Source organism: Xenopus laevis, chromosome 1S (assembly GCF_017654675.1).
Source record: "Xenopus laevis strain J_2021 chromosome 1S, Xenopus_laevis_v10.1, whole genome shotgun sequence".
Taxonomy (NCBI): Eukaryota; Metazoa; Chordata; class Amphibia; order Anura; family Pipidae; genus Xenopus; species Xenopus laevis.
The window spans coordinates 92,862,090-92,889,897 of NC_054372.1; the positions used below are offsets into that span (position 1 = coordinate 92,862,090).

General features: G+C 38.0%; 1 protein-coding gene across 1 annotated transcript in view; it reads right to left on the bottom strand.

Moving 5' to 3' along the window:
• Window positions 1-3,045: 3,045 nt before the first annotated feature.
• LOC108706867 (A disintegrin and metalloproteinase with thrombospondin motifs 10-like) overlaps window positions 3,046-27,808 on the bottom strand; it is a 58,627-nt gene continuing 33,864 nt past the window's right edge. Inside the window, exons 11-25 of the mRNA XM_041579920.1 lie at window positions 27,643-27,784; window positions 24,771-24,878; window positions 24,380-24,525; window positions 23,881-23,944; window positions 22,924-23,026; window positions 18,945-19,078; window positions 16,928-17,051; window positions 14,287-14,367; window positions 12,112-12,278; window positions 11,073-11,202; window positions 10,756-10,885; window positions 8,817-9,021; window positions 7,375-7,551; window positions 7,148-7,304; window positions 3,046-6,860 (exon numbers count right to left, since the gene is read on the bottom strand). Coding sequence (XP_041435854.1) covers window positions 6,751-6,860; window positions 7,148-7,304; window positions 7,375-7,551; window positions 8,817-9,021; window positions 10,756-10,885; window positions 11,073-11,202; window positions 12,112-12,278; window positions 14,287-14,367; window positions 16,928-17,051; window positions 18,945-19,078; window positions 22,924-23,026; window positions 23,881-23,944; window positions 24,380-24,525; window positions 24,771-24,878; window positions 27,643-27,784 — 1,978 coding nt within the window. The 3' untranslated portion in view covers window positions 3,046-6,750. The remainder of the gene's footprint in view (window positions 6,861-7,147; window positions 7,305-7,374; window positions 7,552-8,816; window positions 9,022-10,755; window positions 10,886-11,072; window positions 11,203-12,111; window positions 12,279-14,286; window positions 14,368-16,927; window positions 17,052-18,944; window positions 19,079-22,923; window positions 23,027-23,880; window positions 23,945-24,379; window positions 24,526-24,770; window positions 24,879-27,642; window positions 27,785-27,808) is intronic.

A 27,808-nucleotide genomic window follows, 5' to 3' on the forward strand; every position in this document is an offset into this window, starting at 1 on the left:
CTGCGCTTTACACAGCCCCACTACATGTAAAACAAGGTGTACTCTATAAAAATTGAAATGGCTTCAAAGCTGGGAGTTTTAAATTACATAAAAAGCAACAGGAGTCTAATAAACGGATGTAGTAACCTGCATAGTTACTTAACATGAACTTACCTTATTAACATTAACAAGTGCTTCTGGACTTATACTTACTATAGCAGATTCTATACAAGTTTACTAGGCTTACATATCTTTGCCAAGTCCACTTAAATGTATTATTTTTACGAATAGTATGCCAACAATGTTTTACATAGTGTATGAAATTTATGGAAACAGCTTCAAAAATTTGTATTTAATTTTACACAAAATGTTGCCTAAAAGGAAATACAAGCTTTATCATTACGCCCCTGTATTTTTATTTTAACCACATCAGTCCTTTTGGTGCATTTGGAACAGAAAGATGTTATCAATCCTCAGTATATTAGGCACACCAAGATGATTCTAGAATAATTCTAGTATGTTACATTAGAGTCTTTTTAGGAACATGCACCATTCCAGCTTTGGAATGCTGAGTAATAGTTTCAGTGCAGGACAGCAAGAGGATTAACATGCTTATTTAAGCATGGGCACAAGTGTTGGAAAGAAAATTGATGAATGCACATCCCTGGTTCTGTTCCACTAGTAATTTAGTATCTATGCGAGTGCATATATTTTCAAAAACAAAGTTATCATCATATAATACACAAAAGCCATGAATATCCTGTATATTATATCCTTATAAACGGTGAGTAGTGATGTCATCAGTTATAAACGGTGAGTAGTGATGTCATTTCTGTCACATGACTCACTAAAATTTGTGTATTATAATAAATAAAGTACCCCCAGTTGTAAAATATGAGGATATTAGAAGTTACCTCGGAGTTCCATGACCTGTATAAAAACACTCGGCCTTCGGCCTCGTGTTTTTATATGGTCATGAAACTCCTCGGTAACTAATAATATCCTTATATTTTACAAGAGGGGGTACTTTATTCACTATATAATTGGCAAGCCACCACACCATATCGGGGTTTTAACTATTTACCTCTGGTTAAATGTTTCATAGGCTGACACCTCCCTGCACAGTAGCATTTCTTGGAATAAGTGTCTCCGGACCAAGACTCCGGGCCAATTTTCTGATCTTTATAACTAGAATCTCATGTTTTTGAAAAAAAATGCACTTAAATAGATACTAAGTAATTAGTGAAACTGGGGACCCGGGAATGTAAATTGATCAATCATCTCTCTTTTCTAGCTAATTTGGTCAGATCAGTATCACTTCCATTGTACTTGTATATTTTACTTGCTCCCACAGCCTCTCTTTTTGTGTGTACGGTTGCCACAGCCCAGTATTTTGAAAGGCTGTCCAGGTCAAAATTGCCTGTCCAATTTTCCAGATGATGAAAACCGGGAAGGATTCCCTTAGGATTGACTAGCTGACACCCTGACCCTGATGTCATCACCCGCCCAACACATCATTGACCCTACCCACCTTTGGCCCGTCCCCATTACATTGTGGCTACCCCTGCCCATGGGGAAAGGTGGCAACCCAATTTGTGTGCCCCCAAAGGGAATCAGTCATCAAGGAGGCAAGTAAAATTTTAAATAAATGTAAATATATATATATTTATGTGAAAATACAAACATGCTGACAAACCTTTAAAAGGTTTCTTTAATGTACACAAATAATGAACAAAATTCCATATTTTTTTTAAAAAAAAAATGTAGTTTGATGAGTCTTATTCTTGTATAAGAAATGTTTTTAACCAAATCTAGGGTGGAACACAGGTCCGGACTGAGAATTAAAATAGGCCCTGGCATTTCAGGTACACATAGGCCCAAACAACCCCCACCAGCCCACTAAATACTGACTTTCTATGGCACCTTATAGCAGCCCCTCTGGCATTTGCCAGAACCCACAGATTGCCAGTCCGGGCTTGGTGGAAAAGACAGCAAACAAATACAGTTTAAACATAAAGATAGAATAAAATAAAAATGTTTCTCTTATTGATGGCTTTTGATAGAGCAGCAGGAGAACCCCAGGTTTCAGATCTTACATGAAATTTCTATTTCAAATCTTCTGACTTTAACCCGTTCCGTGAAGGGTGTCTTTGATCTATGGGTTACCAGATGATATGCTGTGAAGCAGGTGAAACCCCAAAATGATGAATTTACAATGCTGGTACGCTAGCATTTTGTGTCAGCAACATAGATTAGACGATTCGTGGCATGTAAAGTCTTAAAATTTACATTTCAAGAAAAAAAGTTGGAAACATGTTTTCACAAAAAAGGCTGTAATAATAATTTTCTATAAATGACAGTGCTATAATATCTCCCCTGCACCATTAAAACGAACATGGGAAATTTTAATATATTTAATATAAGATATGGTATCACTCTAATGTAAATTATAAGCATATTTTAAGTTATCAAGGTTTTCCATGATCATACCAAAGACATGTGAGTTGCAGTGAGTTGCAATAAACTCACTAAAGGGAACACAATCTCTTATAATATTTGATTCTAAGCTTTTGTACATCCTCTATAAAAGAAGCTTGTGACTAGTGAGTCATCTAGCTATACTATTGAGATGTAGAAGCTCCACTGAGTACTATGAGTTCCCAAGTGGGTTGGCCTGGCTTAAAGTAAAGCCTTAATGATTTTACTCATATCCCATTTCCTTAGAACACAGATATTTCCAGAAGATGAGAAGAGGTCTTGTAGGAGATGCCCAGTGCCACTGGTAAAGGTTTATATCAATTTTTATTTCATCTGCTGCTGTGAAACATATAGGCTGTGACTTTTTTTTAGCTGGTCTTGAAGCGTGTTTGGACTGTGTAGTAAGATTCTGATTTACAAGTAAACATTTAATTATATCTATATGTGAGGAGGACACAGAGAGGATGTAAGGATGTGGTCAAAGCAAAGAATGCCTTTGCAGACCGTCCCTATGATTTATTCTCAGTAGTCCCTCTAATGTCCTTCCCTGTTATAGGTGGAACATAGTGATTTAGCTAGACTGTAAAAACAGTTTCAGTTAGTCCCACTGTATTGGACACTGTCATGTGCTATATAAGAGTTAAAGTGGCCACACACACTCAGATATTATCCTACATGATATTTGGTGAGCATATGGTGGGAGACCAGGCAACCAATATCAGCAAAAGCCTTGGATATTCGTTGTTTCGTCATTAGGTCAAGACAGAAAATATTTGCAAACTTCAAATAAGGTTTAATGTGAAATCGTCCGGTAGAGGTAGAATTCAGGGCCAGGCCAGCCCGGACAGGCGCCCTAGGCAACTTTGCCTGGCTGGCGCTGGCTGAGTGCGCGCATGTGTGAACCAGTACTTTTGCGTGCATGTGCGAGTTGACGCTCGCGTGCATCACTGTGCACGCATGCGCGAATTGACGTGCGTGCATGTGCACAATCCCAAATACAAGGGGAGAGATGCAACCGCACATGGGGAAGGCGACAGAGCAGGTACGTGCCTGCCCCCCCAGCTTTGCGCCATAGGCACGTGCCTCCTCTGCCTACCCCTTGGCTGGGCCCTGGTAGAATTCTATTGCTTCTTCCTTCATATCTGATAATTCAGCTGTTAACGTTTGTAGTGAAAAATAACCTTCATAATTGTAACATGTATGGCCATCTTAACAAGAGGTTGGTCTCTTGAACTCAGCACTTAGAAGTAGATGAATTCACAGTCTGAAATTGTAAGGGCTAGCTCTGTGTTTGATTGTCTCTGAGTATAATAATTGTCAGGTTATCTCTCCATGCAATAGGGAAACTAGAAAAATCCTGCTGTTCTTATAGTAAATGTAGGGTATTGTAGTGAGCTGAACGCTGGCAGTGAGTTTAGGGAGTAGGTGCAATTACTGAGGTCTGGAGAAACGTTTCTAATTTTATTAAAATCATTTTTTTTAGCAAACACCTTATTGTAAAATGTAGAGCTCAAGTACATTTAGCTCAAATTGAATTTCTGTCTATTCCTGTTATGTTTGTTACTCAGTATTGTAAATATTTATTGTAAACATTTAGCTATTATTACTGACATAACTGTACATCAGTAGCAGCTTTCAGACTTTTTGGTTCATGGCTCCATCTGAGGTTCACCTTTTGATTAATGGCCATCTTTAGATCAAAACAAGATTCAAAATGTATGAAAACATTGCTGTATAGGCAATTGTATTCTTCAAATATCTAGGGCAGCAAATAACCAGAAATTTCACTCTAAATCACTTTTTACTTGGGGAGTAAAGAAGTGTCTCAGAGAGCATATAGGAAATCTACCCAAATATGACCTCCAGACACTCCCCAGGGATGACTGATCCACAAGTTTGGCAACTAACTTTTGTACAGTGTCAAGTATTAAAATGATTATGTACCCTCCAATAAGCTTATTAGGAGTCATGTTACATCTGTACTGTCCATCATTTATGACCTTTTCATGGAACGCTATTCAAATATTGTTCTAATGTCTTTATAATTTACTGCAGTGGTAGGTTTTTTGCTGAGGCCATTGCACTGCCCTGAAATACTTGCAGAATCCCATAGTCTCCATGAGATCTGTTGGGTTCTACTGCTGACTTTTGATAAACTGAACACCTTTGCTCCACTAGCTCCAGGTCATAAAATGATTACATAAAAATGATAGCACCATTATCATAAACATTTTCAGTAAAAAGTAAGATTATAATTTAATCCTTCTTGAGGAGGGCTGTTTTAATGAAATATTGCAGGCCCTCCAACATCCTCAGTCTGGCCATGGGCTCCATTAACTTTTTTTTTATGAATCACTGTTTTAACCTGATTTCTCCCTCAAATATGTGCATATCACGGAATAAGTTGGAGAGCACTATTCTAGCATTTTGTGTTATTTTTCCAGCTCCTTTATGGCTACTTTAAGCCAGACACGTCTCTATTTTATTTAAGTAGAACACTTAAATACTGTACACATTTGCATAAAGTACACATAAAACACAATTTATGCCTACATGAAAGTTAAAGTTCTTTTTTACCCTATTCCAAATACATGCAAATCTTTCAGTGCCATAGTACATCAATCTACTAGGGACTGTACATGCTATATTTTTATAGCAGAATGTTCCCCACTATGCTCCTTTGCTCACACACACACACACACACACATTATTCTCGCCCTAAGAAAATTATAACAGAAGCCTCCAGTTGCAGACACACAATCCATGCAATTTAAGTTACATTTATCCATGTCATAGCATTAACCTGTGCACATAAGAGTCCTTAATTTAAAGTTACATTCGGTCCCAAGGCTTCACAGGCTGTCCCTGGAAATGTTCATGGTTTTTGGCTCTTGAAACTAAATGTATTTCAGTGATCAGTTATCAGGGTCTGCTCTCAATGGCAATGTAAACTTGCTGGAAATGCTGTGTGTACTATAGGTTACTGTATACAATGTGCTGTACTGCATGTTCACATCAGGGTATCAGATACTGATTGGTACTTGTGTGTTTCTGTACTGTGTGCTGTTCATCTGGATGTTTATCTTGCTATTCAGTGAGCAGAACAATTTGGGGACAGTTACCACCCATATTTATTTAACTGCTCAACTTATATCAGCAGCAAATGGAATGTGGAAGGTTGCTTATACCTACACTTAAATGATGTACAGACAAAGAATTGCCACATGGACATGCATTACATTTGAGATTTGATGAAATTATTTCAGTTGATGGGCTATTATAGGCAGTAGAAATAGGATTACACTTTACCTATACATTGCTCAAAGCCTTATGGGTATGGGGCCTGCTATCTGGAAGACAATGGTTTTTACAGTAATTGCAGTAAAATGGGCAAAATCAAGAACTGATTATTCAAGTAATCTAAAGATGTTGCCAGTTTTCAGAACATTTTAGTTAAAAGTTTTCTCCAAATTACAGACCCCACACATATATTTTTATCAACTGATACCCACTCTATTTGTAATAATGTAAAGTGTTGGAAGGGCAATTTATTTATACAGATTATAAAATATATTTAATTTTTAATAAAGATATTAGTAACTAGGGGAGTTCCCCCTTGTCTTCCAGCAGTGAATATCCACAGGACACAAGGTAAAATGGCTTAAAAGAACCCCCAATGCATCTGTATATGGCTTAAATAGAACCTAAGCAATACAAATAAAAAAACGCTTAGAGATTCATTAGAATTTAGAACGTCTCTTAAGGATTGTATGGTTGAGGATTTAGGCATTGAAAGGCTCTGGGATAACTGTAGTGAAGGAGAATAAAGAGTGAGCAAAAAGCAGAAATTCAATGTATGAAATGTGCTTCATACTGAGAAGTGTTTATAATGTTTCCCTGAAAGCACTCCACACTTGCATCCTCTTAACTACACTGGTTTCACATCCCATGCTGATTCACTGCTTCTTGGTTACATATGGCCATACTAAATTAGGAGGGATTTACAAACTGAAAAAGTGAAACTTAGTAAATAAATGTGCAGCCGGTAAAAAAAAGGTTGGAATAGAAGATACTACAATCTTTTGCCAGATTTTTATGTAGGTATGAAAAGCTGCATTTTAGCCTCCCTTTTTTATAGATCCACTGCCCTGGCAAATGTGAAAAGAAGAAGACTAGACACTGTAGATGTGAAAAAAGGCAAGAAAGACAAGGAATGAAACAGAGAGCTGACATTATTTGACAACTGCAAGATAGAGAAACTATATCCAGAAAGGACACTGTTGTTAGAGAACATCAATGGCCTTGGCAGGTTCTGCAACACATCTGTCTGAAGTAAGGTCGGCTGCAGAATTTAAACTTTAGCACCAGAGGGCAGTACGCCACCTTGTTCACATCCTTACATTCTGCAGAGAGAGTGAGATAAAAGTAGGTGGAATTTAGAAAAAAAAGGGTCCTGTCTGAGTCTGGAAGAGAAAGGAGGTTCCAAAAGTCTGTGTTGCAAGCTGGGGAGAAAAGTTTTGTGCTCTCTAGGGGAGGGAGAAATAACAGAGGCACAAAAAGGGAAAGATGTAAAAAGGAGATGTGGAAATATGCAGCAGATGTGAACAGGACTGTGTAAAATAAAGATATGAAGGACAGACAGAACATTTGCTATGTGACTCCTGCTTTGAGTAAATGATAAAAATCTCACCATCGGGACTGTCAGAAGGGTCAGCCAGGCATTTGTTTTCACACTGCTGCATTGCAGATGGACGAAGAGATTCTGTGCATACTGTCGATGGCTGCCCTATGTGACTCAGGCATTGCACAGATCGTCTCTGTTGCCCAAGGCCACAATTAGCCGAACACTGAAATGAAGTCATGTTATAAAAACCATCTTAAATTAAATTAATTAACTGCATACATTAGGATACTTACCTCTCCCCATCCACCTGTGATCCAGCGTGATGGTGGGCATCTCTGTACGGTGCAGCGCATATTCGTTGCAGGTTTATCCTTAGCTTGACAGTGGGAATGAGGTATGGTAGTATCTTGGTCACCAATCCTACACAGAACAACTCGGTGTCTGTACCCTGGCCCACAGCTTGGGGTGCACTTCAGGAAGAGTTAGGGAAACAGGTTATGTCAAAGACAGCAATGATTAATCAGATGGCATCACAGTCAGTTCTGATATAATGAGTACAGGTTTCAAGTGCAACTCATACAAGGACACTATTTTAGTCTGCTACTAAAGACTTTCCATTGTGCATCTGCCACTTCAGTGCCACATCACCTTCTTACAGAATGCAGTCAAAGATCAGCCTACAAACTAGTATTATTATTTGCATATTCAGATATAGCTCATTAAAGTATTTTAGCTTTAGCTGGGGCCACAAAGGCATCTTATTATAAAGTTATGGCTTTTCGCCAGATCACAGCTTAGTCTGTTCTGGTCTGGAACACATTATATCCTACTGGAAATGTTTGTATATAACATTGTAAAAAAAATATCTGTATACGCAATAAAGATGTTAATAATGTTATGCCTTGTTACATTAAGAAAAATCAGGCTTTAATGAACACTCTGCACCTTAAATATTAGACAAATACAAGAGGTCCTCTGCACTCAATCCAATATCAATATATCTAGGCCCGGATTTGCGGCAAGGCCACATAGGCCCATGCCACCCAGCCGCATTATGGGGACGTGTGCGTCCCCATTCAATTACACCAGCTGCGCCGGCGTCTTTTCGCCGGCACGCTGGGAAGGGGATGTGTAGGTGGGCGCTAGGACCGCGCGGCCGCCTGGTTGGACCGCACGGCCTAGGGGCGGCCCACAAATAAATCCGGCGCTGAATATATCTAAGACAGAGCCCCTTCCCAGCTATAGTCAGTTGATCCCACTGGTGTCTAATAAAAGGGCAGCCAAGTTTGGGAGTTTTACTTTGAAAGCAGCAAGTAAGTTGCAGGTAAAACTTAGTCCCTTTGTAAATGTATAATGAAGCAATATAATTCTTAATGAATCAGATGAAAGTTGAGCATAGGACTGGCCAGATATGGGATGACTTTGACGTTTAAATTAGTGGTGAGCAAAACTTTTCCTTGTTTGTTACACCTTAACTATTACTGTAGCTTCTGCTTCCTCACCACTCTCCTGTTTTAAGTCTCAAATTTGTTATTGTGTGCTACTGCGTTACTACTTTTTTGCAAAAATGTAGACATTAGAGTAATAGCTTAGATGATCTATTTAATAGAAGAGGCCAGTATGCTGACTGTGTTAGGAATTTATGCCTGGATAAAATACTGATTTAAAGAAACTGGTTTTTATTTATATAATTTTCCATATATTTTAAAATCAAAACTAATCAAATCCTATTGACCTCAGACCAATCCAAAGCCACCCATTCAGGTGGACATTTGTCTGTGTTGCAGGGTTCAAGCATGGATGGGCGAGGCTGGGGGCAGGAGGCATCATCCAAAGACTTCTTGTCACTTTCTGAAACCCGACGCTGACATATAACACTGCGAGTACGTACTCCGGAATTACAGCTTCGACTGCACTCAGACCAAGAACCTAATGCCCACCTGAAAAACAACAAGGTGAACATTTTGTGCATAGTTGCTATACACAATATATAGTTGTGTTATCTGTAGGTAACACACACAAAAAAACCAAGGGCACACAGATAGAGAATATCAGTGTTGGAATGAAAAACAATGTAACAGGTGGCAGATGGGTATTGATCTACTTACTAAAATGTTGCAGGGTCTTCATGGACGGTCATTAGAAAAAAAGCTACATGGACATACAGTATTGATTAATATTCTAATTATAATTCTGCAAACCTAAATCCACGCACATCCAGCCATTGCAATCGATTGTAGAGCAAGTGCTGTTGGTTTCAATTCTCCACCATTTTTTAAAGTCAGAAACAATAGTGTAAAATATAGCATTCAACATAAAACCATTTCTGAGAAGTTGTGACTTTGAGCAAGCTCTTAAAGTTCAGCACACTGACAAAACTTTAATAATACTAGTGTCACAATAACTTTTCTTTTCTCTTCAGAATTTGACCCTTTGTTGCTAGGGCAAAACCATCTTTTGCCCTAGTGATGCCACGTGCACCGAAGAGAAGACCCTGACTGATCTGCAACCTCTCTACATGGACTGGCATCCAGACACTCACAAGCAAGGTGCAGTCCAAGGCAACAGCTCTTTAACGGTTCTGGACATGACTAATCAATCAAACAGCAAAAAAGACGATTTTATTATACCCCTTATAGGGTTCAGCTGTAATTCTTTATTTGTTATTTTTTTTGACAGGTATGGGAGTTTAAGGTGCTCTTAACATATTTTAACCATATATAAACCCCCAAAGAGTGAACCAAATCACACAGCCATTATAGTAGCTAAAACTAGTGTCCAGGAGGTTTTCCTCTTCATTCAACCTACTCAGACAGAAGGAACCTCTCATTTGTGTTTTTATGTATATTTCTCTGCACAAATTTATACACATACAGAAAGAAAAATTGAAATGGAAAAAGAGGAATGCAAATCGTGGCATGTTTTGCTAGATTTTTCATTCTCAAACTATATTGTTTTAAATTTAAGTGAAGGTACGCTATTATTCATCTCATTCTGCCTGTGATTTTATCTATCATATTTAAAGTGGAAGGTAAAATAGTGTTAATTAAAGGAAAAGGAAAGGCTTTACTTGGGGGTGACAAAAGTTAGGTACCCCCCAAGTGATTGTATAAACTTACCTGAAACCCCGGGCCAGTGCTCCTATCAGAAGAAAACTGCATCGCTTCAGGGGCTCTTCCAGCGAGCACCACAGAGTGATTAGCTTCATTCTTAAAATTTCCTGGGGCAGACATATGTGCAGTAGAACGAAATAGCCGACTTCTTTGTTGAAGTTCGGCTTTTCGCGCTACTGCGCATGCGTGACTGTGAGAAGAAAGAAAAAACAGATCGATCCGTGGTGCTCACTGGAAGAACCCCCGGACCGGTGCAGTTTTCTGCTGATAGGATCACCACCCTGGGGTTTCAGGTAAGTATATACAATCACTTGGGGGTGCCTAACTTTTGTCACCTCAAGTAAATATAGCCTTCCCTTCTCCTTTAAGCTTATACAATTCACTTATTTTTCAGCCAATTATTTTTATTTGTGCTTTACCATGCAATTGTTTTTATTAGATAACTAAAAATGATCCATTCATTATACATACGATATATCCTTATTACATTTCACACCATGGGATGGGAATTTTTATACAATAATTATTACTATCAAATAGGGAGAGAGCAGTTACACTCACTCAGGGGGACAGGGTTCAGTGTTGCATGGGCGCTGCTTTTCCTGAATCCTGTTACTTGGATCACACAAGTTATCAGAGACAGTGGATCCATCTGAAACCTTTTTACAGAGCACCTGCTGAAGTTGCACACCTGAAAAAAGGAATAAAGACGAGTCAATCATAACATTCTTATTGGGTTATGTAACTAATCAAAATGTGATTTTTAAAATTAAAACTCTTATTATTAGTTGATATAGGCTATTGCACTTGGCCTAACTACTTTACATTACATATGACAGTTAGATCTAAAAGGCAGATAAAGATGCTTATATTGTCACCTCCAGCACAAATGGCTGAGCACTTGGTCCATGAGCTGAGATACCATGTGTAACTGTTCTGTGTTACTCGATTGATTGGGGCATTAAACTTGTATCGGATTCCAGGCAGCATTTCCTCTCTTACTGCCACCTATGTTGGAAAGAGATGGTATATTAGCTACCACATATACAAAAGGGACCTAAAGACAGGGCAGCCATCGGGGGGGGGCAGGGGGAGAGTTGTAGGGGGCCCGAGGGTAAGGGGGGCCCGGCCACGCCGCACTTTCTTAATTAGTCGGGCCCCCCTGCTTTCTGAGAGCTGCTGACTTCGGGAAGGCAGGGCGGGGGCACAAGGGGAGGTATCTTCTGTCCATTACTTCCCCTTATTGGTCACTGAGTTGTCCTGGTTGAGCTGCTCAGGGATTGGATATCTGAGGTTTGAACTTCTCCTCCAACTCATCCAATCACCATTCAGCTTTACCAGGACTTAAAATTCTGTGACCAATAAGGGAAGACAATGCTGTCACTGGAAGAAGATGCAGCCACCTGTGCTCCCCTCCTCCCTTCTGTAGTTGGCAGCTCACTGACAGCAGGTGGGTCATACTAATGAAGTGTAACATGGCAGGGCCCCCCTAAAGGTAACCCTTTGTGGTCCCTGTTGTGTGGTGGGGCCCTGGGCACCAAATTTTTTTTAAACTTCTGGGGGGGCAAGTTTTTTTTACATGAACGTTTAAGGGGGGCCCTGGCCACCAATTTTCTTATAACGTGGGGGGGGGGCCCTGGCCACCAATTTTTTTCCCCATGTGGGGTCCTAGCCACCAATATTTTTTAATGGGGGGCCTTGACCACAAATATTTTTTTAATGGGGGGCCCTGACCACAAATGTTTTTTTAATGGGGGGGCCCTGACCACCAATATTTTTTTATTAACATGTGGGAACCATAGCCACGAATGTTTTTTTTTTAGTGTGTGGCGGGGGGGTGGACCTGTGGGGTGGGTGTGTAAAGATAAGGAATAATGATTTTCTTAAAATTATTAAGTAAAACATAATTCATATTACCATAACAATCAATGTGCTATTAGTAGGCCCTAAAGCCTCCAGTGATTCTGGCTCTTCCTTAGGCCTTCTATAATGAAAGATTGTGCCAGCTACATTAAATCTTTGTGGGGTATCTGGAGGGAACCTTCCATTGATATAATATTCACTGCCTTCCTTCGCTTTCAAGGCTGTTGGAGGAAATAGATTTTAACCAAACTACCACAGGATTACATTATTCACAGAATAGAATGAAGACTGAATATTAACATACAAACTACCAAAGGCCATAGGCTGATTTAAAAATGTACCGTAGGTGCTAAACAGTTGCCAGCAGAATCAGCAATTTGTGTTATCACAAATGAAAAGAATAATACAGCATAATAATAATAATAACAGCATAATATAGTTTTAAGAGTTGTATACATACATTTCATTTTCATTCATTTCACAGAATTTCCTCACTATGAATATAAGACAGAATACACCAACTTACACTGGTCCTTGTGAAAATGTAGCACTTTAGGTATGGGTGTCTGTGGATAATGTTCATTATTATGGTTCTTTTATATATTGACCATACATTTATGAAGTGCTTGACAGAGTTCGTTCATCATTCAGATTAATCCTTTGCCCCAGAGGAGCTTTCAATCTAAAGTCCATCACAGTCACTCAATACTCTAAGGTCAATTTCATTATCATCTAAATTAACCTGACTATATGTTTTCTCCTAACACATAGTGCCCAGTCCAAAACCAAACCTACTTTAAGGGGCAGATATATCAAGGGTCGAATTTCGAAGTACAAAAAACTTCGAAATCCAACCATCCAATTGAAAAACGTCAAATTCGAATATCGAATTCAAAGTTTTTTCACTGAATTTGGCAATCGTACGATCTAATAAAAATCGTTCTAACAATTTTAGCGTACGATCGAAGGATTCTTATTCGATGTGTGAAGATAGAAGGTCCCCATAGGCTAACATAGTACTTCGGCAGGTTTAATTTGGCGAAGTATTGAAGTCGAAGTTTTTTTTAAAGAGACAGTACTTTGATTATCGAATGGTCGAATATTCGAACGATTTTTAGTCGTAGTATCCTATTCGATGGTCGAAGTATCCAAAAAATTACTTCAAATTTCTAATTTTTTTACTTCGAAAACTCCCTCAAATTCACTTCGACCCTTGATAAATCTGCCCCTTAAAGTAAATAATTTTAATTTTAAAAAATGATAACCTTTTTTACTATAATATTAAAATGGTAGCTTGAACTTGATGGTAACTACCGTATATACTCGAGTATAAGCCGAGTTGTTCAGCCCCCAAAATATGCTGAAAAACTCTACCTTATTCGGGTCAAGCGCAAAAACGGTCGCCGGCGTCTAAGAATAGTCGCCCACATCTAAGAATAGTCGCCGCATCTAAGAATAGTCGCCCGCGCCTAAGAATAGTAGTCGGCGCCTAAGAATAGTCGCCAGTGCCTAAGAATAGTCTCCAAGAATAGTCGCCGGCGTCCAAGAATGGTCACCGGCATCTCCAATGGGAGCAGAAAACCTCAATTTTTTGATTGAAACTTACCAGAAGCTGCTGCATTTCTCACCCTAGGCTTATAGTCGAGTCAATAAGCTTTCCCAGTTTTTGGAGGTAAAATTAGGTACCTCGGCTTATACTCGGGACGGCTTATACTCGAGTATATACGGTTAGCTGCATGAATCCATATTAGTGGCAAAACAATCCTATTGGGTTTATTTAATGTTTAAATTATTTTTAGCAGACTTATGGTATGGAGAGCCAAACTATGGAAAGACCTCTTATCCCGAGCATTCTGGATTGGATTATATATCCTATACTTTGGTAGTATGCATTTGTATTAGAAGCTGCACACGCAGTGAGTACTGTGTACTGGTAGTAGAGTGTTGTACCATGTTAACCATAGTTCATAAAAGAAAAAAGTACTTCTTGTGGTAACAGGATATAACTGATATATGTAAGAATGAAAGCTTTTGAGAAGAAAATTACATCTCATCATTAGGCATGATGTTGCCATTTCTGAAACAGTGATTGCAGATATATTGTATATACATATAGTTACTACATCCAATTGTGTTTCTGTGTGTATGCATATCTTCAGTGACTCAGTTTCAGAAATGGTCGCTAATCTGTAATTCAATGACATTTTCCATTTTTGCATCATGACTCACCTAGGTAATTGAGTGATATGTTAAGATGACGGATATCAATATGTACTGAGCCTTTAGGGATCCAGATCACTTCCTCATATCCTTTAGCATTTAAGAAGAGAATAACGTTTAAATATTTTACTTCTACAATTCCGTATAGAAACTCCACATTCAAAGATCATATATTCAATAACATAAGAGATTGAACCACACTTTCTCCAACAAATTCTCTTAGCAAAATATTATAAACTTAAAATTTTATTTTCATATAGGGTATCCTAAATTATGAATTATATAATATTTTTTTATTGTACAACATACAATAATCGGGGTATTATTGCTCATATCAATTATTTTAAATGAAGGTCAAACATCATAACAATACATGTGAACAAACTACGAGCCAAGTGATATTTTAGCAGCCAAGGAGTGCCTGACTTGTCTGGTGCTGTAGCAAAATATAGGGACACTTTAACTAAGGTTCAAATGGTAAATTTGAATTTCTGAAATTTTTGTGGTCAAAATTTACAATTTCGAATTTAAAACCACCAATTCGAATTTGGATGTGAGATTTATCACACCTTGACCATGGGAACAGCTCTAATTTGATACTTTGCCACCTAAAACCTGCTGAGTTCATGTAGAAGTTAATGGCAGAGATCCGTTGAACTATTGGAAGATGTTAAAGGGGTTGTTCACCTTCAAACAACTAGTTGTTATCAGATAGATCACCAGAAATAACGACTTTTTCCAATGACTTTCTATTTTCTATGTGTCACGGTTTTTCTAATATTGAAGTATAAAGTGTCATTTCTCTCCTTCTGAAGCAGCTCTGGGAGGGGGGGTCGCCGATCCTGTAAACTGTTCTAAATTGATACATTTAGTTGATACATTTCTTATCTTTGTCCCTGCTGAGCAGAATCTCTGGGTTTCATTACAGGCAGCTGTTAGAATTGATACAATTGTTGCTAATACTCCAGAGATGCTGCTGAGAAATGTATCAACTAAATGTTGCAAAATTGTAACAGTTCAGAATCTGCACCTGGATTACTGAGCTGTCAGACTCAAACACCAGAGACAGGAACATTCAACTTTAAACTTAGATTTTGGAAAAAACGTAAAAAATAAATAATGGAAAGTAATTGGAAAAAGTCATTATTTCTAGGAAACAATCTAAAAACAACTAAATTGAAAAAAGTGTTTGGAAGGTGAACAACCCCTTTAATAGCCTTCCTGACATTCTAGGTTTTTCAATTTTAATTTTTGGGTCGTTCCTATTCAATCAAAAGTTAGACATTTGAGTTTTTTTTTATAAATAAACTCCCATTCGAGTTGAGTACATTCAAATGTATTAGAGTTAAATTAAAAATTCTCATAACTTCGAAATTCGACCTTTGATAAATAACTCCCTTAAAGTAAATATTAGAAATATTTAGGTATAGAAAATATATATCGTTGACGTACTTCAGAGATAAAGGCTCAAATGGGCAACTTTTAATGGCTAGTGGACCAAGTTCCTAGAATTAAATTTCTGCTTAGGAACTTCACTAGCAGTATTGGTAAGAATATATAAAGCTGACATCCTGAATTATCCACTTGTAATTGGTTGTTGTCCAGAGCCTCACAGCTGGAGAAAAGCAGTAGTAGTTAAAACATTTGCTTACCTAATAGTACTGTTTTAGTGGATAACAGTAGCTTTGCAGATTCATAACTGGATATTTGTATAACATATAATATGTTAAGTTTTCAAAAGGTATTTGTTTCAGTGGCAGCAGACACCTGTACAGTATTCATTTCTTTTGCTCCCTTCATCTCTTGCTACTTTGTAAGCCTATCCCTATAAACATTTGGCACTACAGGAATCCTGTGTCTCCACTATATGAGATAGCAGGTATAAAAATGGGCATGCCATCACCCAGGGTTAGGACAAATATGATGTAAAACTCCTCCATGAGAACTTTGAACTACAATCAGCATTCTGAGAATAGTTGGAGAGGTTTATGTAAACTGTAAACCTCGCAATAACTTTTTTTTTACCAGTCTGCCCTGCAGGAGCTACTTAATTTACCTGCCCACTTCTGACCTGGACAGCCTGGTTTTCATAAAGGTTATCCAGGTTAAAACTACGTGTCCATATGGACTCTACAGTGAATTATTTAGTGATCAGCCAAACACTGATTGTTGTATGATAGCCACACTTCTTGACATCACAAGCCCACATGCCTGTACTAAACACACTACCTCACCTTCAATGTCACCCTCCCCGCCCCCAGCCTGGACTTCCCTTCTCCAAAAGGAGGAACCCCTAATAATAACTGCCTTTGGCTTCCATTGCCCTGAAAAGAGCATACTTTGATCTTCAGAGCCCTGTGAAGGCCACCTTTTCTTCTGTACCCTGGCACACATTCCTGCCACTGGGTCTCTCTATTTACTTCAAGCATACATAGAAATATAAGCCTAGCCCTTGATATTGCTGGTTCATATCTGTAAATTAACAGTAGCTTACAATTATCACTGAGGTTTAGTTCAACATGAGCTAAATGGCAGCTTAAGGCCATTCTTTCACCCCTTAGCACTGGACTTGCACAGGGGCACATGTAAATGACAGTTACACAAAGTACAACAATCAACATTGAACAATTTTGTGAGAATTCTACCTTACCTCCCTCTGGCAGGGACTGGTTAAAGATACCCTCAACTGTCTCACAAGTGCTGCCATCTCCTCCACACACACGACACTTGTCTTCTTTGGTATCTGAACCCAAGATCCGATCACAGCCTACATGCTAAAAATTTGATAAAAAATGGACACATGATAATGTTTCATATCGCATTGCCTACATGTTATTCACAGGAACACTTTGATTCATATACTGTAACTTCTTGCTGCTCCTCAAGGATTATGTTTGTTCGTAGACATACTAATAAAAGAAAATGCAGGGTTGATTGTTATGGGTTAGTAGGCTGGAGCAAAGTTACTTGAGCTTTCACAGCTGCACTGCACAATGACTAGCTCAAATAACACATATCAAAATACGAGATTAGAGTTTAACATAGAAAAACTCACTCACTTTCTATTCATTCCCATGGGATTTTTAATAGTGTATTTATCAAATGGTTAACTCTAACTCTGTTTGCCTAGGAGCAGTAGCCCCTAGCAACCAATCAGCAGGTAGAATTTACTGGTCACTTGTTTATTAGTTGCTATGGGTTACTGCTCCTGGGCAAATTTAGTGCAGTTAATTACATATATGGGTATCTTTTCACATTTTGATAACTATGTCCCTACAACATACAGTTGTCTGCTATAGCAATAAACTGTATGCCTGAGAAAGAGTCACGTGCTAGTGTTCCAAAACTATTGTATATTACTATCCATTAACAATTTAACACATATTTGTTTTTTTTGAACATTAGGACTGAGCTGTTTTTTTCTAAATCATTTGAACTTCTGTAATAAAGCAGTTGCTTGGAAATAGACATCTGTCTGCCTAATGCTCTTCTATTGGTTATCTACCATAATACTATAAAGTAATGAATTTGTTTGGTATAGCTCTGGCCAAAATTGGAAACCAGTACCCAGAGCAGAGATTGGCTTGAACATTCTAGTGATGTGTTGGAGCTTAAAGAGAGATCATCACATGGGCTCCTGGGAAAAGAGGGGCTTACATGAGCTGGCGAGGAGGCCAGGAAAAATAGTAGGAGTAAAGGAAAAAGGAGTAAAAGTAAATAAAGAAGGTTAAAAAAGTAAACAGAGCAAGGCTATAAAAATGAGCAAAGAAACGGTTAGTGATGAGGAGGAAGAGGAGAGAAATGTATAAAGAAAGAAAGGAAGCTGAGAGAGGGAGCGAACAGAAGAGCCAACAGAGAAAGTCTGACAGGAATAGTGAGTTGTTAGAGGAAAGGCAGCAAAAATTAAACCAAGCAAATAAATGAGTTTTAATTAAATTTCTAATTTGATTTTGAAGATTTCATACTCTGTCCCTTTAAGAATTCGAACTTGACTATTCGCCACCTAAAACCTGCAAAATTAATGTATAAGTCAATGGGAGAGGTGCAGTGACCAATTTGGAGTTGTTTGTAGCCTTCCTGACATTCAAGTTTTTTTTTGGAGTTTGGTTGAATTCGATTCAAGTTTTCGAGTCTGTAAAATCAGAGTTTTACATATTCGATTTTATTAATAAATAATCGAATATTCAAATTTCGAGTAAAAACAAATTCATGTCAGTTAAAAAAAACCACACATGAATTCGAAATTTTAGCCTTGATAAATGTGCCTCCAAGTGTTGGCACTTTCTGTTCACTAAAATACATGAGAAGGCCACCTATACATTTGTTGAAATGTTGTGATGGTATTCTTCCTTATACAGTAAGCCACAGATGTGAACAGTTGAAACATGTTGCTCTCCTCCTAAGATTAGACACTGGTACAGATAAACTGTTGGATATTCTTTATGTGCATATACTTATATACATATAGATATACAGAATCTTCAAATATAAAACTGTTTTGCTCCCCTTACACATCCTGTAGTTGCGTGCGAGCGTCGCTGGAAGAGAGCTCGTCCCATCTGCCTCTGTGTTTTTAGTACTATTTAAATAAAGCTTAATACCTCATTGATATATTCTTGCAGATATTTGGATTTAAATGAATTTTAAAAAAAAAGTTTTTTCTATACCTTGCACTCCCCATTGACACAGATATCAGAGGAGTCCTGTCTGCAGAGGGTCCCATCAATTACGGCAGCTGCCCGCTCGGTATAGAAGTTGAATCCTTCCGCTAGACAGTTAAGTGAGCAAGACTTAACACCACCTGGTGAGAAATTACAGTAAATATGGAGTACAGGGCGAGGGATAAACTATAAAACATCTTTCTAATAAAGTGCAAACAAAATGGACTTATTAAATAAATGACTTAGAAAAAAAATACTATCTTTGGGTTACATGTTTTTGTCATTGTTTTAATTTAACACAATTTAAAAAAATTTGTGCCGGGTAACCCATAGCACACAAATATCTGCTTGCTGGATCTGGGCCAGGTAAAGAGGGGAGGGCAGGGTAGGAAGGGGAGAGCGACAGAGGGGCGGGAGAAGAGAGTGACAGAGAAGGGTGGAAGTGGAAGAGGGGAGCAAACATGGACTAGGGGTAGGCAGAAGACCATTTAACAGGTACCTGCTCAGCACCCCCCTTCATTGCATCCAAGGCAGGTGCCTATTCGGCCTACCCCCAGTTCAGTCGCTGATCTAGGCACTTATAACCTTTAGCATACTTTATTAGGATAGGATTACATGATACATGTTATTGTATATGCTACAGTAGCTAAAGGAAAATGCTAAAATGCACCTTTGCATTTTCTTCTAATATTTAAAAAAAAAAAACAGAATTAAAATCAAAGGATTTTATGATAGAAAAGCAGTGATATGCCTTTATTCATTCAATTTTTTTCTAATATGAATATTTGCAGTTTGCAGTGCAAATCAACCTTAAGTATTCTCATGACATCACATTGACTGGGGAATTAATATAAGGTGTTCGACTGATGCCTCCTTGTAGGTGAGGAAGGGGAATCCCTTGAAACATATATGGGGATCTCTCAATAAATATCTTTATTATACAATGCTGTTATGTGTATGTTCCTTATACAATTCGGTAGATCACTTTGAAAAGTGGCAGCTTCAATGACTGCTAGAGGGCAAAACTGATTAAATGCTCTTTTATATACACAAGAATAATGTCGAAAGGAAGTGGGTTGTTCAAAACACAACCATGAGTTGAGATGGAAGAATGTTTTGCAGGAGGATAACTAGGCCCCCTCCTTACTGCATTTGGATATGTCTCCAGTCTTCACCGGCTTCATAATCTCACCCCTTCATATCACCCATATACCTATATGCATGTATTACATACATATTACAGCTTTTTTGCATTTAGTGGTATAAGATCTATCTAAGTGGGACCAGAGAGTCAACCGTGGTCCATGACTTCTAACCATACCCTTGACTTTTGGTAAATGTACACGGTTCTACTATTTTAGAACAATGTAAAAAGAAATGTGTGGGATTGTTAAGGGTAACTTGATCATTTCATAAAAGGTCTAGAATTTTTGTTTTCATGATAACCCCCTTAAAGCCCTTGTGCTGCAAATCTCATAAGACTTAGGTCTGACAAATGTTCTCTTTTACTGATGTGATGATGTTTTGATGCCAGTAAAGATGTAGCTTTACTCATTTTAAGTGCATGTTTAGAAATTCAAGCATCCGTTAGAGCTAAGACTTTGCAGTTTTATGTGCTTTTGCTTGACCCTTTTTACCCATACCCTTTTCTATGATCATTTCAGGAATTCAATTGCATCTGGAATGTATTAAGCCATGTTCCTGGCCTCATTTCCCCTCTGCATCTCTGCCCTTTTCCTTCAGGAATGTGCTGAGCTGAGCGCTACACTTAAATCTTCCACTTAGGATTGCTGAGCAATATCTCCCATGAGAGAAATTGCCTAGCAAGGCAAGATAAAGGATAAAGGGAGAAATAAAGGGAATGTAAGCTATGGATCAACAAATCAGAACTGGACAGATCCCCGGATGGGTGATGTAAATTGGAAAACACAATTAATTATATGTAAATTAGAAAACAGGGCATTACATCTGCAGTGTTAGTGTTAAGGGATTATGATAATTGCAGGTTAAAAAAAATATTTTGCCATTGCTTTGTATTTATACAGCCACAATAGGTTGCTATAAATAACGTATGGTGAAATCAAGCAGTTAGAGGTACACCAAACTAGTTAAAACCAGAGGATAAAACTGACAGTGGGATGCAACTCAGTCAGCACGCATGATATACAGTATATGTGTTGATTAAAACAATGGAGGCATAAAGTTTACCTATAATAGGAGGGAGTACTAGAAAAGGTAACTTATTACTGCAAATACAGTTGGGCTGGAATGGGCCATCCATTAAAGTTACTTTTGTCTGGGCACTTAAAACCATTATGTCTGTACTGGCTCTTTTGATAAAAGTGCACCTATTGACGCAGGGGAATCCTGGAGTTTGTGTTGGACTGGGATGCCAAGATCTCACCAGAACTCTCACACCATAGGTTCCCTCACCAGACTATTTTTGTTCCTTTTGACACTCTTCTTGTCTCTTTTACTATATTACTATATTACTATATTACATACTATAAACTGTATATTACTTAGTATAATCTATCATTCCATCGATGTCTCCTCATTGTTTTCTTCCTCAAAGTAATAGGGGTAAGATAGAACCTTTATATAGATGTAAAGTCCAATGTGTAATACTGTACAGATTTTGTCTGTTAGCATATAGCAGTTTGAAACAATGTATTTTTATTTTCACTATACTAGCACATGTGGCAAAGAAAGAAAAAATATTTTTATTCGTTTTTATTTGTTTTTATACAACGGACACTTGAACCCATTATGAATTGTTCTCCACAATTACAATTTTTGGACGTTTTTTCTATGGACTTTTTTCTATGGATTATGTTTTGCTATGGACTATTTATATCCTATTTTATTTTCTTTTTCTCTATTGGCTAAAATTTTTGCATTTGCATTTATACTATGAATTTTTCTTATATTCCCTTTTGATATGGTAATACCACTTTCACTAATTAAGCTTAATTGCTATGCTTTTAAATACTATGTGCACTAATATCCGCTTGACAAAGGGGTTAAGGTGGCCATACACGGGCAGATAAAGCTGCCGATATTGGTAGTTTGGACCGATTTGACATCTTATCTGCCCGTGTATGGGGGCTTCCGACGGGTCTTTCTGATCGATATCTGGCCACGATATCGATCGGGAAGGTTTGATTTTTAACCGACCGACCCGTCGGAGCCCCTTGGCACATCGTAATTCGATTGTTCGGCCATACGGCCGAACGTTCGAATTACCCCCGATATAGCCATGCCGTTAGTGGCATATTGGGGGAAAGATCCGCTCGTTTGGTGATGTCGCCAAACGAGCGGATCTTTGAGTCTATGGCCACCTTTACGCCTCGAAACGTTGCATCCTCAATAAACGAGCAAGGCTTTTCCTGCTAGCATTACCCATGATGTGCCGGTGTGTTCTTTTCCTAGGAACAGATGGGCCCATTAGGAGTTTTCCTGGTATCCTGATGGGCCAGTCTAACACTGGTTCCACAGTGAGTTCCAACAGTGGGCTGCATCCATGACGCTCCCTGCCTGCTAGTGTGTACGTGCAAAAGTACACCTGTTGGTTTATGCTATCTGCCACTGGGGACTGCATTTGCAGTCAATAAAAGAGCTGTCAAAATCTCCTTTGTCCAGTTTCCAGTGCTCCAGAGGCTGGGTAGCATGCCGCCCCCTAATTTAGTGCTGCCTTACTCCCAAGACTTTGTGGCCTTCCCACAGATATGGGAATAAGTGTACATTAGTTTGGTAATTCCTGTACCTATAACATGCTCTGCAGTAGCATGGAGTGTTCATGTCAACCATATGTCTGTATTTTGCTGTGTTTGGTGTAATCATTCCCACAAACCCACTTCACAACTACCAGCCCTCCTTTAAAAAGTATAATACTATTAATGATTGATTTCTGACTGTACCTAGAAACTGTAAAATATACTGCATATGCATAATGTGCCAGTGAGTGAATGATCAGAATATTTACCTCCTCTGTAGCTTTTCCAAGAGTAATATTTCCCCCGAAATGGCACATTGTCAAACTCTGCACACTGCATCTCTCGGAAGTCCTGCGAGCCAGCGGGGCAGTCCTGTAAAGTTAAGAAATCTCTATACAGGGATGGTTCACCTTTGGATGGTTCAACCTCAACCACTTCCACCCACTCCAGCCCCAAAATGTTAAAAATATACCATGATTTCAAATGTTCTATTTTTTATATATATACTGTATCTCACTGTTTCATTTGCATGTATCATCTATTAATACCGGGAAATTCTTTAACTGAGGAGCTTGTCAGCATTGCAGGCTATTTTTGCTTGACACAAACTGTGTTTGTCATAGGCAGATATTTTTCCTTGCTTTGCTAGGTTCTGCTGACAAATTTTAAGAAAATAATGCAAATTACACCCTGCAAAGTCTAGGAATATGTCATCAGCCCATCTACTGTGAAATGTTCAACAGTACTTAGGCTGGATGAAAAGTAAACATTGCCCTATGTCTGCAAAGAATACAGATTTAAATCACTGGAATCATAAAAATGAAATGGCAGTATGGCCACAGAAAAATGTGTTTACATATCTCTGCACATAATTCCTGAAGGGAGATTAAAAGCTTTTATTTATTTTTTTTAGTTTTATGATATGGCATGTGTTTTGCAAGAGATTATACAATTAAATGTAGTGCTTTAAGAAGTTTTTCAATGATTTTATGAATATTTAAACAGAGATGTAAATATAAAATAGTAAATGTAACAGCTGTTTCATTGATCCTATTGAAAATAAGGATACCAGAAATTATTCACTGTCTTCCAGTAGAACTGCATCATGGGACTACAACATAGCACAAATTGTCAGAAATCTTGGGAGTTAGATAACCGTAATGGGTCATGTATCTAAGGGTCAGTCATCTTTTGAAAATCCTACTTTAAAAGTATTTGTTACTCACATCAATATTGCATGATCTATATCTCTTTCTCTCACCCAGACAATACTTTCCTCCGATCGTAGGCCTGATATCCAAAAACAGAAATACATTATTTCACATTATTCTACTGCAATCAAATCTCATGACAATGTATAGAAGTGGTAGGAAAATTAGTCAGTGACATAGTAAAGGGGCAAGAAGGGTTCTAATCATTGTACCTCATGTACTGGAATGAACATTTGGTGACAAGACAGAGATGGAAAGTAAGTCTGGAAACTAGGTTGTTTGAATTATCTGTATAGTTAATGAATAGATGTAAGAGGGAGGAAAATAGCAGTAAACTGAATTCATAAAAGGGGGGTGACACAAAATTTTATGTTAATCACATAGGATGATTTAGGTAATATTTTTATAAGTAAAGCCTAAACAAATGTAGTAGAATTTATAGATGACTTAAAGATTTGACTTCATAATTTGACTTCAAGAAATCCATTGTAACAATAAAGAAGCTCTAGCAAACCTTGGGCTGTCGCAGTGACGGACAGATGAAGAAACACCTCCTCCACAGGTCCTGCTGCACTCTCCCCATGAAGACCAGGATCCCCATGCTCCATCCACTCCCTCTGGACGTGTACCAAAGGGAACACATTTCCTCTTATAACACCACTAAAATGAATCAACATATAATAACTTTATATTCCTATGACACTATCTTTATATTACTGTTTAAATCTAAACCCTTCCATGTGTGAAAATCTATTTGGAAAAATGATTATTACATATCCAAGATGGCAACATCTATAAAAGATTCAAAAACAGTTTAATCCTTCTGCTATGCAGTAGGGTATATTGCCCAGTATTGTCTAGTCACTGGATGAGCAAGAAAAAAGGTATGAGCATTTTTGTCTTACCCCCTTTTCAATAGTGTTTGTCTGGCAAATGGTCCCCTCAGCTGCAGGGATGCTGTTAGTGATGCAACGGCCGGATTTGCTTAGACACCACAACTCACTACACACTTCCTACAAAATAAAAGTTAGAGATCAATTTGTACTGGAGAAATGGTCCTCATATTTTATCTTTATAAAGTCACCTTATTAGGTAATAATTTTATGGTCAAAACTTTTTTGAAATTTATCTTTACACCTAGGGTTGCCACCTTTTAGCCCGGTTGAATACAGCCAGGGGATGGGGCCGCGAAGTTGCGACATCAGGGGCATGGCTAAGATGTGGATACCGCCGATTGGCCAATTGCCAACTCAATCATAGGGAATCCTGCCCAGTTTTCCTAATATAGAAAACTGGGCAGGCAGTTTTGACCTGGGCAGCCCTTCAAAAACCAGGCTGTCTAGGTCAAAACTGGGCAGGTGGAAACCCTATTTACACCATCTGCACACTAGTGAGTATCCAATCCCAATTAACAATTAATTTCATTAGTGTATGTAATTAGAATGAGACACACATCAAGTATTTCATCAATTAGGTAAATCTGTTCTTATATGAAATCCGTAAATTTCTCATTTTATTGGTAAAATCACTTTGAACAATCCCCATCCACATTTTTAACTCATTTATCAATAAATCCACTCGAAAAATTCTGGTGTGGAAAAAGGCTCAATAAAACTATGAAAAAAATCTAAAATGTACATTTTTTTTGTATTTGATGCCCAAAAACTCAGACTTTTTCAGATGATCACCCGAAAACCAAAAATTTTTCAAATTTGTGTACAAAACCCAGCGCAGAAATTACTTGTACTGGGATAGTGAATTGGTATTGGTGGTGGAAATTGCATACCCCCCCCCAAACCTTTCTAGGCAGAACCTATCTTGACCATTTGCCCAACATAGGTTCTTTTTGAACAGACTGCTTATTAAATATTACATGCCATATTGGTGCAAAAGATGGGACTCCAGTACCATTCAAGATAATTTATCAGACGGAACCAGATAACAAAAGATGAGGAATAGCCATTGCATGTGTAGCAGGTCACAAGAGAAATGAAAATGACGTAGGTATGGTGGGTATGGTCAGAAAATCAGATCACAGGGCAAGTGTATTAAGTATGATATAAGTATCAGATGACAAAAGATAGTACGCAACAAGGCCCTACTCACAGTAAGTGGTCTGCGAATTAAGTTGAAATCGAGCTGAAGTTGTGATTACCATTACCAAGATATTGCATTCATCTCTAGAAATTATCATGCCTTTGACGTTTATGGATATTCAATATAAAATGTGTGCATGTCTGAAAAATTGTGAATATTTAATGAATACTGAAAAAGAATATATCTCTATGTAGCATCTATTAGTAAATTTCTTACTCCATACGAATTATATAAATTCTTGAAAAAACAACATGAAGGCATGACAAACATGTTCACATAAACAGACAAAGTCTAAGCTGTAATGGAAAATGTATTTTATGATTTTTATACACTGACTGGATGCTGCAGTTTACCATCTTATGCAAAGGAAAATGTCTACTTCCTTTGCCAAATGGGAAACAGATCTGTGCAAATGTTCTGGCTTCATGATTTATACTAACTATTTATGCCTTTCCATAAACTGCCGACATGGATTGCAGTGAAAGCACATGTTGTGAGTGCAAATATGAAAAAAATAACATAGACAAAGTGGAACATAAAGGGGACATGGACATCTGCAAACAAAAGAGACATGGACATCTTAAATAGTAATTTATGCTATAGAGCTTGAGCTCTTCAATAGTGATGAGGGAATTTTTTCCACATTCTGCATTTTTTGCATTTCGCCTTCTGCAAATTTTTTTTAAACTGCGGCCAAAATTCTCTGCAACAAAATGTCACAGACAAAACAAATCGCCATAAAAAAAGCTTTTTCGTTGAATTAAAGAAAAACATTTCTGAGGCTAGGGCCATTTATCGCCCAGCATGGATTCATGCCGAATTTCTACACTTCATCACCTGTGAAACTGCAGCAAAAATTTGCCACTGAAAAATTGACTGCAATAAAAAAAGTTACGTGCGTAAAAATTGTTTTGACGCCCATTGACTTCAATGCATTTGAACACAAGAGTTGTGTGTGTAAAAATTGTGTGCATAAAAATTATTTTGACGCCCATTGACTTATAATGCATTTTGCTAATTTTTCTCCATTTCGCAAGTAGGTAGATAAATGTGACACAAATGTAGTTTTTTAGAAACACCCACAAACTATAGCACTTGGGTGGTGGGTTGGTTTATCTAAGCAGTAAGACAGAAGAGCTTCTGTATAACATTGCTCAAGTTCTCAGAATGTTCCCTCAGGCAGTCATAATGCACTGGTGTATATACGAGTTCCAATCTGTGTTCTTTGCTAATTTTCCTAGTGGGTTGCGGCCATCTTGGTTCAACAGCTAACAGTGGATAGCCAGTGGGGTAAAAAAGTATATCATATATAACACTTGCAGAAAAGTAACTTTGACCTAATGTAGGATTATTCTTCTCTGCATGTCTTAAAGACCAACTGGTGGTTTAAGCAAAACTACTGGGGTAGACATTTTATAATTGCCATTTCAGAATTAATTTCCTGAATCTTTAGATTTCTGTTTCGCTTCATCTTCAGTTTTATAGGACTGTGCTATGCAACATCTAATATGCTATGTTTCCACTTGAATGCCTATTTGATACTAAGGTGGTAGTGGGGGTCACTGTGTCGCCTCGAGACATCTACAGGAGTGCAACATTATATCTGCTGTCACCTTGATTTTAAAATATGCCCTCTTTTTAATAAAGACTGTACCAAGACAAAGTAGGAAGGGACTCTACCCCATATTTACACTGGCGAGATTTAACTCCATGTTGGAAGCGGCATTGATCATCTGCATCATACGCTTGTCCGGGAGCTTGGGTGGGATATACAAAGTCCTGACGCAGTGGAGCATTGTTTAAACACAGACCCAGGCCAGAACTGTGGAGAGAAGCAGAAAGGCAT